The 14641-nt window shown below is 36.2% G+C and overlaps 1 protein-coding gene across 1 annotated transcript; it reads right to left on the reverse strand.

Annotated features, from left to right (window-relative positions):
• Positions 1-1126: 1126 nt before the first annotated feature.
• On the reverse strand, positions 1127-14408 carry LOC131781387 (coiled-coil domain-containing protein 177-like). The gene is made up of 19 exons (XM_059098033.2): positions 14135-14408; positions 11777-11877; positions 11187-11210; positions 10614-10737; positions 9732-9842; positions 9025-9118; positions 8347-8439; positions 7064-7355; positions 6610-6795; positions 6327-6446; positions 5310-5363; positions 5068-5193; positions 4641-4714; positions 3606-3713; positions 3349-3451; positions 2826-2935; positions 2334-2442; positions 2162-2226; positions 1127-1643 (listed from the first exon to the last, which is right to left on the reverse strand). The coding sequence occupies exons 1-19, from the start codon at positions 14244-14246 to the stop codon at positions 1544-1546; spliced, it is 2106 nt and encodes a 701-aa protein (XP_058954016.2). The 5' UTR covers positions 14247-14408; the 3' UTR covers positions 1127-1543.
• Between the last annotated feature and the right edge of the window lie 233 nt (positions 14409-14641).

The raw sequence follows: 14641 nt of genomic DNA on the forward strand, positions 1-14641 counted from the left end.
CGGCTTTTTATAAAACCCGCGAGCCCGCCTTTATGAATCTTTGGATTGGTTTGTATCGCTGAATGTCCGAAGCTCCATAAGCGTATATCAGTACTACGCTAGTCTAAAATTCAAATGCAATTTGCAATCCTGTTCTCAAAACAAACCCTGGCATGGCCAAGACCTTCTATTTCCAGGAAACAGTGCCATCGTTGCTGAAGTATAACGAGGTGCTAAGGAGAACAGTCGAACAACAAGATTGTGGTATATGCTTTAGAGCCTTTGTTGTAAAGAACCTTTATCCTTGTCTAAGACTCGTTTATTTTAACCTCTGACTTGAGTGCTTGAAAACCCAGCCCTTCGTAGTGGTACATACCCCTTAAAGCCTGGCCTAATTATGGCGAGCTCGAGGCGAGGAGTTCAGTCAAGCATGTGGCAAAAGAGCTGATAAATGCTGTTCGCGGTTATCTTATCTGCACATTACATGTGAAGAGAGTTTCATAATATTTCCAAGATCTGCACCGATCAGTTGATATCAAGGCAGTTCGACCAACCGAACCACTCCACTAACTCCTTGTACACCCGACAGACCAGATTCATAAAAAGAGGGTAAATGAGATGGTGTTCCCCATTTTCTGTGAGGACTGAGAAGCTTTTAACATCGTAAAAACTGAGATAACTCGAATCTCAATTCACATCAGTAATGTACTGATTTTCTGTGAGGACTGAGAAGCTTTTAACATCGTAAAGACTGAGATAACTCGAATCTCAATTCACATCAGTAATGTACTGATTTGTTCAGAAAGATTATTACTACAATCTCGATCATTGGCCTGAAAAAGCTGGTGATTCTCTCCAGCAAAATCACACGGTTTAAGAGAGGAACAGAGCAGGCATACTTCAGTTGGCCACTGGAGTCCATAATCCTACGCTTGACTGGAATGGAAGGAAGTACACTTACCTTCCGTTAGTCACAATTAAACCAGATAGAGACTTGAACGCCGCTGGCCACTGGTTCACCCGACCACCTTAACCGTAAAGTCACATCCAATTTCATTGGGAAAAAGGCTACACGCGTAGCCGAGAGCTTAGTATTCAAAATAATGTAGAATTCGATAGAAAAGTTCGCTTCATAAGCAACAAAATCAACATTTGTGTAAGTTTTATTTTCATCAGTGATACACATTGTGAATTTAACCTCAGTGAGGTATTTCCTCAGGCGAACGTACATAACTTTTATACACCGGAGAGGGGCCTAGCGTTCAGTTTTCTCTTGAAAAATTTCGTACCCTACTTAGTTGAGAAAAAATTATTACTTGGTTTACATGCACATCTTACATGCACCAAGGTAAGTTTTGATTCTGGATACGAGCTACAAAATGACCTACGCCCTAAACTACGCATGATGTGTTTGTGCAGATAAAATAAATATTTCATTAAAATCGAGGAATTACTTGTTCACATTAGTTTGTCGTTATTACAAAGGATTCATATTTTGACAATTTCCAATTACGCTTACAAACATAATCGCTAGCAGTCACTCCCGAATTCATATGTAAGTTAATTAACCCAGTTTCAAAGTGGATTTATTTTTATGTCCTGTCTGTGGGCCTCGCCCTACAAGAGCTTGATGTTGAGCATCCTCTGCCATTCTGTCAAAGGAACTAGTAAGAATAACAAAAATTCAATGATCAGTTGTTTCAATGATCAGCAGTATTTCCATTTCTTCTATTCTTCTATAGTTAAGATATACTCTTATATGTAAACTAGTATTCGTTTGCACCACATAGTAAAGAATCACTGCCTCCTTACTGCCGGTTGAAATCGTCCTGTGGTATAAGTAGGTCAAGTGCAAGTCAGTAAGTCAGTGTAACACCGCCTTAACGCGAATGCGAGAATGTACATAAAGAACATGTCTGCCTTCTGGCTGTTTGTAAAGCGTTGTGAAAATAGATGAAGTTTTTGTAAAAAATAAGTATTAATAAATTTTTCCGATGGTTTTGCTTGGGAATTAGCAGAAAGTTAGTGAAATCAGAGGTAAATTTTACTGTTGGCGTTAGCCGTATATGTCCTTCTTAATCTATTCAATACAATGGTGATTTGCTCCCGTATTGTACAAAAGCTAACAATGCTTGCATGCCTCGAAGGAGGGCTCAGAATACTCAACCGCAAATTTTTTTACCTTCTAAGCGTCTGTTCTCTGATCAAGTCCCTCACGGCCTGAGAAGTTCGAGCTGCATCACGGTTCTAAAAATGACATTACGACATAATTATTGGAGAAAAGTCAGAACATTGTAAAAGATATCACAGAAAAATTACAAGGAAAACAGAGCAAAGCTATTGGCAAAACTCACCAGTCTCCGGATTTCCTCTTTTTCTGCATTAACCATTCTACTTCGCTCATCTTTAACATCAATATCTTCTTGAATTTCCCTTCTCCTTTCTTCAAGAGCTTGTTTTACTCTGCAAAATGTTTGAACCTTATTATATCGAATTTAGACAGTCTTTGAGAAAGCAAGAAATGGCTTCGCGACAACTCGTCTTCAATTAAGAGGAAGTGTATGTTTCTTTATAAAGCTAAAAACGTTTACCACGCCCCTAGTGAATACTGAAATGCAGGCACAGTTTATCCGATAACTATATCTTCATTGTACATCAACAAATCGGGAAATTAGTGCAAACACAGCGTGAGGGAAAATATGTTTCGGCAATCACTTGGGAAAGCAACTTTTAGGTTCAAAAAGGAATATTATCAGAGACATCTTGATATGGAAACAACAAATTGTATAAATGGGACGTTTTTCGCAGATATCCCAAAACAGATATTTTCTTTGACGTCATATTACCTTACTAGATTTTGTTGATGTTCGTCTTTCTCTGCGGCAAGCTGTGATTTAACTCTGTGCTGTTTGGATGCTATTACCATTTTGGCTGTGCCTTCAGCTTGCTTGTCTTTCTACAAAACAAAGTATGTTACGTTAATTAACTTACATTAGTATCTGAAATACATAGTGTGTCCTATGGCGAACAATATTTCAGTCAACGTCTTATCCTGTTAACCCTTTAACTCCCATGAGTGACCAAGACAGAATTTCTCCTTACAATATCAATACAATATCAACCAGATAAGTGATGAGAATAAAGAAACATTAATTTGAGGATAATTAATTGATCTAATGCAAAATTCTCTGAACTAACATAAGAATTGTATGGTTGACAGTAAAGAGGATTACACATTTGATCTGGGAGTTAAAGAGTGAAGCTTCACCCTGGACTCCAAACTGACCGTTAAGAGAACAGTTATAAAACTAATAAGCAGAATGAAATCAACCAAAAATGTCACTTCTAAACATAAAACGGCAGCCTGACCTCTCCCCTGAAAACTGTGAGTTCTCTCCTCCATTCATCCATGTCATTCGCCTTCCTCCTCAACTGTTCCTGCTGCCTTTCAATCCGCTCCTCTCTCTTTATCCTTAAAAACAAAAGTCCATTTGTATACATATAAATCAGTAATGCCACGCCCAAATGAAAAATTCCATTCGGCAGTTTTTCTCCTTGTCAGCATATTGCATATTGATATTAGGGTGTAGAAGGTTTAAAGCATAATATCTACTGCATGTATTTACCTGTTTAACGCCATCTGGTTATCTTTTCGAGTTAGTTGTCTCTGGTAATTTATCACAGCGTTTTGATGTTTAATTGCCACTTCGTGTTTTAGATTCTCTTCTTCTTGGCTGTGAATCAGTAACAAGATGAAAATGTAGATAATTTGGTTTTATCACCGGAGTTGAAAATGTAAATTGGCCACCCTAAAGAATTTCAAAGCTGACGTTTCGAGCGTTAGCCCTTCGTCAGAGCGAATGATGACACTTAGAGGCGGCATTCTGATATGACAGCAACACGGGCAACCTCTCGAAAAACATTCACTTAAAACGATCGAGTTGTAATTTTCTTCCTTTTAATCTTCTCTTAAAAGCTGTCATCAACACCTTTTGATCGTCGCACGGGCCGCAAGAAGAACACAAAGAATTTGATGATATGGTACAAAACTACATTGCACCAGCAACGCAAGCCATTTCATGAGTTGGCGCAGGTTACATTGCAGTTGTTATAACTGAAAGTGAAATGTGATCATCGCAGTAAATTTCCAATTTAAGCAATTGGAAAGAAGAAGCCTGAAAAAAATCAGGGCTTCAACGGGATTCGAACCCGTGACCTCCGCGATACCGGTGCGATGCTCTACCAACTGAGCTATGAAGCCACACATTGGGAGCGAGGTCAATTTATTGAGTTCATATTTTCCCGTGCAGTGAAATGATGTGGAGTTTATAAACTCCACATCATTTCACTGCACGGGAAAATATGAACTCAATAAATTGACCTCGCTCCCAATGTGTGGCTTCATAGCTCAGTTGGTAGAGCATCGCACCGGTATCGCGGAGGTCACGGGTTCGAATCCCGTTGAAGCCCTGATTTTTTTTCAGGCTTCTTCTTTCCAATTGCTTAAATTGGAAATTTACTGCGATGATCACATTTCACTTTCATCTACAACCGCAGTACAAATATGAATTATTTCATATAAACTCCACAGTTGTTATAACTGTTAGCTTAGCAAGACAATTTTACCAATTGCCTTGTTTGTGATGTGTACTGCCACTGACCTTAACTGTTGAATGAAATGTTTTCTCGTACTAGCGTGTCTGGTCTTCGCACTGTGATTTCGACTTTGAAGTTTCTGTCGTACAAAAGTTAAGCAAATCAAGTGTAAGCAGATGATGGTTCTCCCGATCAAAGACACTCTCGCGTTGAGAAAGTACCCTGTCCATGAAAACACCCCTTTCACTTCGGTGTTTGGAAATGGTCAAAAATATTCAAGTGGCAAATGACAGTTTCCCGTTAGTCATGTCAAGGAGATAAATGAATTGAAAATACGGTATTGTGGAACTTCTTGAAGTGGTTAACCGCAGACCTTGTGAAATTCTGCTCAAAACGAAAACTCTTCTGATCAATGTTTGTTTACTTGGGCAAAAGTCACAGATAAACTCGTGACGATTCAAAGTTACTCATGTGGGTGCCCGTGCAACGCACCATATGTTCTTGAGCAGATAAACGATCTCTCTTCTCAACAGCAGTTTTGTGTCTGTCTAAAAGATTAAGCTGGGTCATGTTGCGATGTAGTTCGTCTTCCCTTTCTTTCTGCCAGAGATTTTCTTCCTGTTATAACAATGACATATCAGAGAAATGAATAAATGTAAAAATATGTGGATTAGGAATGTTGACTGAAGATAGTCATTAGATTTGTACAGTTACATAATGGCTCTTATCTTTACCTGCTTCTGTTTTTTCTCGGTTTCTTTGATTTTCTTGGCCAGCATTTTTGTACCCTGGAGTTTTAAAAAATTGAATCAATGCATGACTGGGAAACCTTTACTATGCATTTCCAGCAAGTATCGTAGAACCGAAACCAAGATAATCATAAATAACAATCAGGACAAGGAAAATATTGCAAGGAACCAATGAGGCCTTAATAACCGTCTACAGCCTAATATCAGTATGTGTATTCTCCTCACTGTTCTCTTCACTTTTCTTAAGGTATTAACAAGGAGAGTTTGTCAAACAATCAAGAGCTTCTTTGATTAGCGATCATTTTCTTTGATTAGCGATCATTTTCTTTATTCTCATGACCTTTATGTTTGATTCAGAGGTGATACAGTGAGGAGAAATTAGATACCAGTCACTCCTAAGGTTTAAAGGGTTCAAGTGAAGACAAGAAAATGCCTGTAGTGCAAGAGGTAACAAGTCACGCCTTGTTTTAATTCTTATTCTAATTCTGATGAGGCGAGTTTTCAAGACCACAGATCATAGTTTGTTTTCAACACACATCAGAAAATGGCATGGAATCTTGAAATAAGGCAAACACTTCGAGAAAGGGGTTAGTTTCGAAAAAAGATACTGTTGGCGCTGTTGGGGGTATACAAGATAATTTGACTGATAAACTAAGTTGATAATGTGAAGTGGCTATCGTAAAGGCTTCTTAAAGTTGGTATTTCGAGGGTTAGCCCTTCGTCAGAGAAATTGTGGGTTGAGAGTGGTCCACTTCACCAACAGTCAACTGATATTTTGCCCCATGTACATGAACGTTGCACCTGCTCCTAAATTCTGAACTGTGACTTCCACTTCCCCTTAAAAACCTCGCTTTAAAATTCTGGAAAAAGATATTTAAATTGGTAAGAAATGTGAGCAGCAGTCTGATTCCATCTTTGCAGAACCTCTTTCTTCGGTATAGTATACCCATGTAACATCGCTAACACATCAGTGTAAAATGTGGGTTGGTTGTCGACACTGACCCTTATTTGTTCCTGTTTTCTTTTCTCCTTCTGCCAAGCGCTGTCCTTTGACAACAGCATCTCAAGTTTATCTTTTTTCAACCTCTGCTCATTTCTCAGTCTTCTTGCTCGCGCTTCAAACTAGAATTGTGAAAAGCAAAACCGTTTAGCGTAATTTTTGTCTAAAGGAAGATGGTCACATTCACATTTAGGGAAATTTGTGCTAAAAATGTCGACACAAAAGATCACTCGACAAATAGTGTCATTGTTTTGTAGGAAACATTGTACAGTGAATTCCTGAGACCTGTTTAGAATCTTTAGCCTTATATGTGTCCCATATTTCAGCTTGTCTCTGTTGCTGTCGAGCTTTTTTCATTTGTTCTTCTATTTTTCTTTGTTCGTCCCACTCCAACTCCAACATCAATCGTTCTTTGCGGGCTCTCTCTTCTTCTTCGTGTCTGGACATCATCAAATTAACAATGCGTTGATCCTTCACAAAAAATCAAGTGTTATAAACATGTCAAATTAATGAAAACAAACAGTTACAGTGAACTATATGTAGTCATTAACAACAGGCTGTTCTTGAGCTACCAGAACCCTCACTTTCAAAATAAGGGTAACTGCAAAAACTGGAAAATGTGTATTACTAACAAATGAGAATGATAAAGCAGTGCCTTGGTTATGAAAAAGAGGCTTGGCAATGTCTACAATGGCCTATTAGCTTGATCTAAATTTAGCAGTATCAAAATCGTGGCTACCTTTTCGGACAAACCCTTTCCACTTGACGCAAGTGGCACCGAACGTAACAGGTCGATGCTATCCATAGAAGCTGTTCTCTTGATGAGTGAAGTGTTTCTTTTTCTAGAGGATCCTGCAGACGAGGGCTTCTTTCTTATTCTGGGTGACTGTTCATTTGAATAATAACCGCTTGCAGACCACGTCCTCTTGCTGTCTGCCCCAGTCTCCGAGTCAGAGCTCTCAGGGTAATTCATACTAATGCCTTTGGGGCTTACAGGACTTTGACTCTTTTTACTTGAAGTATACTGACTCCTGTAAAGAATTAACAGACCACACTTAGCTATTAATAGTTTATTTAGTAAGTAACAGATAGATTTAGGGCCAGGTTTGCTATGAACAGGAACATGTGATTTTGCTTCTTTACATCTGATCCCTAAATACACTGGAAATCCAACAAATAAATTAGACAATATTCATTAAATCAACTCCTTCATGCAATCAGCTGACTGGTATGTTAGTAATGTCCACAGCAGAGAGATTGTTCAAAAATTAAATTTGAAATTAACCCTTTAGCTTCCAAGATCTGGTTGTTAATTCTCCTCTCTAGCTGCTACACATCTCCTTGCAAATTAGCTATGAGAACTTGGTGCTAGATCAAGGTAACAGCTTCTACCTGATAAGTTTGAATATTCTCATTACCTGTTTGCTAAATAATGTATGGATATTGTAGGGAGAAGTTTATGTTAATCACTTCTGGGAGTTAAAGGGCTAATATGTGGCCTTACTCTTTACACCCTAACATCAGTATCCATATTCTCCATATTGTTTTCTATAAATTTCTTAATGTGCTAACAAGGAGAATTTGTTTAACAATCAAGAGCTCCTTTAATTTCTCATCATCTCTTTTGTACTAGTAAGCTTTAACATGTTTGATTTATTAGTAATATTGTTAAAAGAAATTAGATGTAAGTCACTCTTAAAGGTTCAAAGGTCAAAATAGCTCATTTCCACAGCAGAGTGGAATTTAAGGCACACAGTAAAACTGCAATCTTCTTTCTGCCTTTGGTGTAATCGCTGCTCTAAACCTATTTATTTTCTTATAATGTAACATGGCCTTGACAAAGAAGGCATCAGCAGCATGGGGTATCTACTCAACTATTCATTTCTAACAAGAAAACCAAACAGTAACACTCATACAGTACCACACATTAAATAAAATAGGCACAAGTAGTAACAACATCAAACTTGCTGCCTTGCCTGGTTTATGAATACACCACATATAAGAAAACACCAAATTACTAACCTGTAGTTTGTGTGCCCTGTTGGAGGTTTCAAGGCTTTACTGTCCATCGTGTACATATTTTCCTTTCCTCTTCCATCCAGTGGACTTGAACCTCTAAAAAAAATACTAAATGTATCAATTTAATGTTACAAATTATAAAAACTGTGCTTTTAGATCTAAAATTGAGCAATTGAGTTCATTTTGAAAATATGCATCTTCCACCTGAAATCCTAATCATCAACTTACACTGTTTTTGTCCAAACCTCAGTTAGAACCTGCTAAGTTTGTCTTTCAATTTCTTTTAATATAATATCATCTTTCTGCCTCTTCTTCCACTGTTCTTATGTTGTACTGATGTTTCTCTTTGCTTTCTTTTGAATTCACTTTCTTCATTTGATCATAATATTAAACAAGAACTTATTTTATTGTGACAAGTCTGGAATGTATAACATAGCAAGCCTCTTTTCATTGTGGTACATTTGGTAATTGAATTTGTGACAATTGTGACAACTTACAGCAACACTTTAGGATCACATGCACCTTATCTTCTTAGTACAGTGGTTGTCCAGCAGAAAATCATAACATCCTCTATTACCATAATATACATAAGCACACACTCAATCTCTAAATTGATAAATATTAACTTGAGCACCACATGTACAGTAGCTGTAGGTGTGCATGTAATGAAACAGTTCAAACCTGTGATACTTCTGTCTTTCAACAGGAGAGGGTGTCCTTCCATTTTGCCCTTTTTCCTCATAAGATTTTCTCCATCTGTTGTCTGGTTTGTTTTCTGATAAAAGCAATCAATATCCCTTACAAAGAAAATTATGCTTTTAACCCTTTAACTCCCATGTGTGACCAAGACAGAATTTCTCCTCACAATATTTTATGCAATATTAACCAGATAAGTGATTATGATGAGAAAAAAGAAAAATATCCATTTGGGGATAATTAGTTGATCCAATACCAAATTCTCTAAACTAACATAAGAATTGTATGGTTGACAGTAAGGATAACTAAAAATTTGATCTGGGAGTTAAAGGGTTAATAAATCCAATATCAAGCACTACAATTGCGGCACAAGGATCAGAGAACCAAAATAAAATCTTTATTTTAAAAAATAAAATGCAAAAAGTGAAATAATGAACTCATCATTATAATGTTATGATTATTTTTAATTATCTTTAAAATTATTACTCTGTCTGTCTTTAGTTAATTAGATTGTCATAACTTTAGGGTGGGTTAGCATGGAAATTTAAACAGAGGTTAAACTTCCTGACAATATTTGTTCCTCCTTAATGTACAAGCAGGCATCATAAGGCCTCCATTTTTTTTCATACCTGTTAAGTCGTGTCAGCATGCTATTAAAAAAAACTAACTCATTATATAAGAAAGCCTCTCACCAGGGCTTAGTGACCTTGATGTGAAATGTCTATCTTGACTGCTCATGAAAGACTCTGAACTTCTCTGCCTAATTATCCTTTCCCTTTCCTCTCTGCAAAGCTTTAATTTTCCTATCAGGACACACAAAAAAAAATGAACCAGTAACATTGTCAATCCACATACTGAGCTCACAGAGTTATATTTCATGACTGAATTTTGACATTTATTTAACTAGTGTATTCAATTGTAACTGTGTCTTTCAGGTCAAATTTTTAGTAAGACTCTCTGGACTGGTGATCATTTACATGTACTAATCAAGAAAAACATTATCAAGAGCATTTTGGATTCCTCAAACTCCACAATAATATTTCTTGATCTAGAAAAAAAAATGAGTACATTGGCAACATACACAATTTATAAATATTTCCATCCACATTGATTGTATACAATATGTAATACCTTTCTTGACCTTATATGATATATGAACTTGTTTGAAATTTGCCTTTCATGTCACAAAGAGTTCTGCTTCTAATGCTTTGAAATTTTTTTCTTTTGAACATTTACATTTGCTATAACAAGTCAGTTCTATAATTTTATTTCACCTGTACAAGTACAGTGCAATTTGAGTTTCAATGACAATAATTATAACTTTGTCTCTTCTGCATTATCTGACATACAAATACACTTTTGCAAACTTTATATCAACCATACAAAACATAGGGTATGTCATCTTTGCTTTTAAAGTCAGAATGAGGATCAGATGAAAATGTGAAAAAATGTTAAATATAAACATTAGAAACATTCAAATAAATATAAATATTTAAATAAATATAAACATTAGATTCTATTTTTTTTCAAGTTTCATATAAACTGTGCACTATTATCACAAGTATTAAACATACTAAGTCTTTGTCGTTCGTGTTCCTGGAACACTTGTTGCACAGCATGCAGTGGGTAGTCAGTATCATACAAAGTTCTGAATTCCTCAACAAACTCCTCCAGTGACTTGTGTAACAGTTCTACAGGCTAAATAATATAGCAAGTAATTACTTAGAAATAAAAGAGAGGAATTTAATAAATTCAGTTGTGTTGTATCAACATTTTTGGACATACCATAATTTCTGCCCATTTACCCATGGGTAATCTGTTGATTTTGCATTAAATGCGCGCCACTACAGGTAATAGGGAGGAGTGGGTTATGTTTCGAAAGTTAGATTAGACAACTTTTAAGACTGGAATGTATCACCTTAATGTCACGTTTTCGCCACCAAAAAGTTCAATAACATAACGTGCGGGTTATCCACCCGTGCGGGTAATCTGTTGACTTTTTTTTTCGCTGTATGCAATAATCGGCCGGTGCGGGTAATCAGCTGTGCAGGTAAACGACCGGAAATTACAATACATGTAAAAGCGAATATAAATAGAGGTAACAATTGTAATTTCATTAAATCAATTTTGCTTCAAGCACAAGATACCTTTATTCCAAACCTTCCACATGCCTAAAACAAAGAAAAAATTACTTAGTATTAATCATTTTGGCATATATTTGAATTATATGATAAAAAAGTTAGACACTGTCTAGTACACAGGACCTTTATCACTGAAAAAATACAGTAACTATAACTATATTATTAATAAAATAAATTTTGAGTTTTCTTTTTCATCATCTTTCTGAAATTTTGGGAGAATCATATTTGCAAATTCATTGAGGATATTATGCAATTTTAAGATAGAGACACAAGTAGACAAAAATGGTAACAGAGTTACTGTTAATCACAGTCTAAAATCACAACTTGAAATACATTGTGCTCATGATACCAATAAACTTGCACTGTCTTGCCACAGGTAACATTCAACCATAATTAAGTATCATTAGAACAATTTACACCTGCACATTGATTAACCCATGGACACCACACTCATTTGAAAACAGCTCAACAATTAAATAAGCCTGTGGTTAGGAAAGAAGGCAAGGGTCTGGATACACATAAACAACACAGAGGCCAGTAATTTCCAACAAGAGATAACAAAAATCTCAAGTTTGTGTCATGTGACATTATCTCACCTCCAGAGACCTTGGACTTGTCAAGACATAACGACTCAGCTGCGCTGTAGGTTCCTCAAAATTGTAAAGATCAAGATCTGCTTTAGAGGTTTGAGTTTTCCCTGCCAATGAAAAATTTGAAAAAAAAATCCATATTTGCCATTGATCACTGCTCTCTCAAATATTTTAAAATGTTACCACAGGCGGCCCAAGCTCACGTCTCGAGAAAGCCAACGATGAATTCATGAACGCGTCACGCGTTGTGTGACTCGGTGTTAAGTTACGGGAGGAACCGTTGAAAATTTGAACACGTTATAAGGAATAGTATGGGGAACGAAATATGGTCGATTTACAACGATAAATATTTCGAAATATGAATATTTTACACGTAAAATCAATAAAACTTACTCATGTCCTGTGTATCCGTCGTAGTTTCTGGCGATTTCTGCCGTTTTAAGCTTGCTTTACCATCACTGTTATCCATGTCAACATAACAGTGATGGTAAAGCAAGCTTAAAACGGCAGAAATCGCCAGAAACTACGACGGATACACAGGGCATGAGTAAGTTTTATTGATTTTACATGTAAAATATTCATATTTCGAAATATTTATCGTTGTAAATCGACCATATTTCGTTCCCCATACTATTCCTTATAACGTGTTCAAATTTTCAACGGTTCCTCCCGTAACTTAACACCGAGTCACACAACGCGTGACGCGTTCATGAATTCATCGTTGGCTTTTTCTCGAGACATGAGCTTGGGCCGCCTGTGATGTTACACACTGTAATTAAAACTTGTCAGTGGAGTAATTCAAGTTGTAATAAAAAAGTTTCTTTTTCCAACTATCCTGCTCCAATATAATACAATATCATTATAAAGAGAAAAAGAATCCAAATTATATGAACTGGACCAAAATTTTTTCACCAACCCATGAATGTATTTGTTTGAAGTCTTAGCCAATAGATGGCTCTTTTGACATTCAATCTTGATTCAAAAAATCATTCAGCACTGAGACTTCGCCTGAGAAGAGTCATCAATATGGCATAGACAGGATTGTCATTGACCATCTATAATTTACAACAGTATGATAAAGTATCCAAAAGACATTAGGGACATAAGCTGGTAAGTTGGCAGTCTTCATTTTGCATTTTACAAAATCATTTAGTTTATCACTGACGTTAATTTGGTAAAAAATTTATATTTACTAGATTTTTCACATAACATTACAGACATTTTGTCAGACAACATAATTTAGTTTATCACTGACATCAATTTGGTAAAAAATTTATATTTACCAAATTTTTCCACATAATATTACAGACATTTTTCCCTGGAGGTTGGTTTAAGATACTGTGTACAAACAACATAATGAATGATATCATTGTCAAATTATACAGCATAACCTTCTAGTAAATGTGATCTGATGAATAACAAAAGATAAACACAAGCTGTATACAAATTCACGTACTTGTGGTAATAAGAAAGTGAGAACAGATGCACATGTACTGAAATAATGTTGAGATTAAACAACTTAGTGGTTTGAAGCCTTTTTGGGAATTTTTATACCTCTTTATAATTACAGGTTTTCTGTGGAACTACCACCTGGTCAAACAATTTCAAGTCAAGTAGCAATCTTAGAAATTATTACAGGTAAATGAACTTTTGTGGTCATGCAGTAGCTTAATGCCAAGTTACATGTACAATATTATGCCTCATGTAAAACTGCTGACAATACGATCTGATCATATTAACCCTAGAAAATATGAAACATCTAGGACTCAAATTTTACAAAAGCATTTTGGAGTTGTTTCAGTAAGTGTACATGGAATGTAATACACTGTACATGTATGCTCTGAGTGGTGATTTCAAAAAAGCTTTCTGCTCTAACCTCTCCTTTCGAAAACCCACAAAACAATATATAACCAATTGTGCCTAATGAAATAATGACGATTTTCCTGTGGCCCTTAGTATTTGGAGTTATGTTGTTTACTGAACACTGCCTTATAGCATCAGAGATAAAAACAAGACGATGATCTCACTTGGATGGAATTTTAAACTACATTTAATTATCATGCAACGTTTCATAATAAAGGTTTTTCTACTTTTTAAAATATACGACGAAGTTAAATATCAACCTTCAAATATGAATGAGATGATTCTCTTTTTTTTCTAACTCCACCTTGCCGACTGGACATCGGCAAGCAGACCTGTTCAAATCCATGTTTTGCTTTAAAGATTTAAACCAAACTTGATCGGACGTTCTTTTCGCAGTGGCAAAATGGAGTCATTTCATCGCCGTTGGATACAGTCTTATATATAATTCAAAAGTAATAACAAGAGGGTAATAAAGCTGATAAATGAATTGTAGTCATGTACCTTTGTCAGTTGCACTTGACTCAAATAATGTTTCCCAGTCATCGTTTGAACTACTGTCAAGAATCCGCTCTCTCACTGGAGAACATTTTCTTCCGTGACGCTCCCTTGACATGACCCTTTCCAAGGATCTTATTGCCTTCTTTAGAAAGGATGATAATTATATCATCTACAGTACCATCCCGCGATCTTTTATTTTTGTGTTATCCCAAAAGAAAACGTCTGACGGCATTCCTTTTTCTAACTTCCCTCGTTCGTTAACCACAAACTAGTTACCAGTTTTTCTCCAAATCACAGGACAAACTCCGCTGATCGCTTTGACGAGGCTCTGGTTGATAACAGACACTCAACCTTCCATACGAAGGAATAAACCATGCGTTCGGTGGGAGTTCCATCCAGTCAGAAAGTCCTGCAGTTATACCGTCAAATTTTGAAGCAAGGAAGGTCACTACGATATACAGATTTCGAATTCTTTCGAAGATCCATAAGAAGAGAGTTTGAACAACAAAA

The sequence above is a fragment of the Pocillopora verrucosa genome, chromosome 10 (genome assembly GCF_036669915.1).
Source record: "Pocillopora verrucosa isolate sample1 chromosome 10, ASM3666991v2, whole genome shotgun sequence".
In the NCBI taxonomy this organism is placed as follows: Eukaryota; Metazoa; Cnidaria; class Anthozoa; order Scleractinia; family Pocilloporidae; genus Pocillopora; species Pocillopora verrucosa.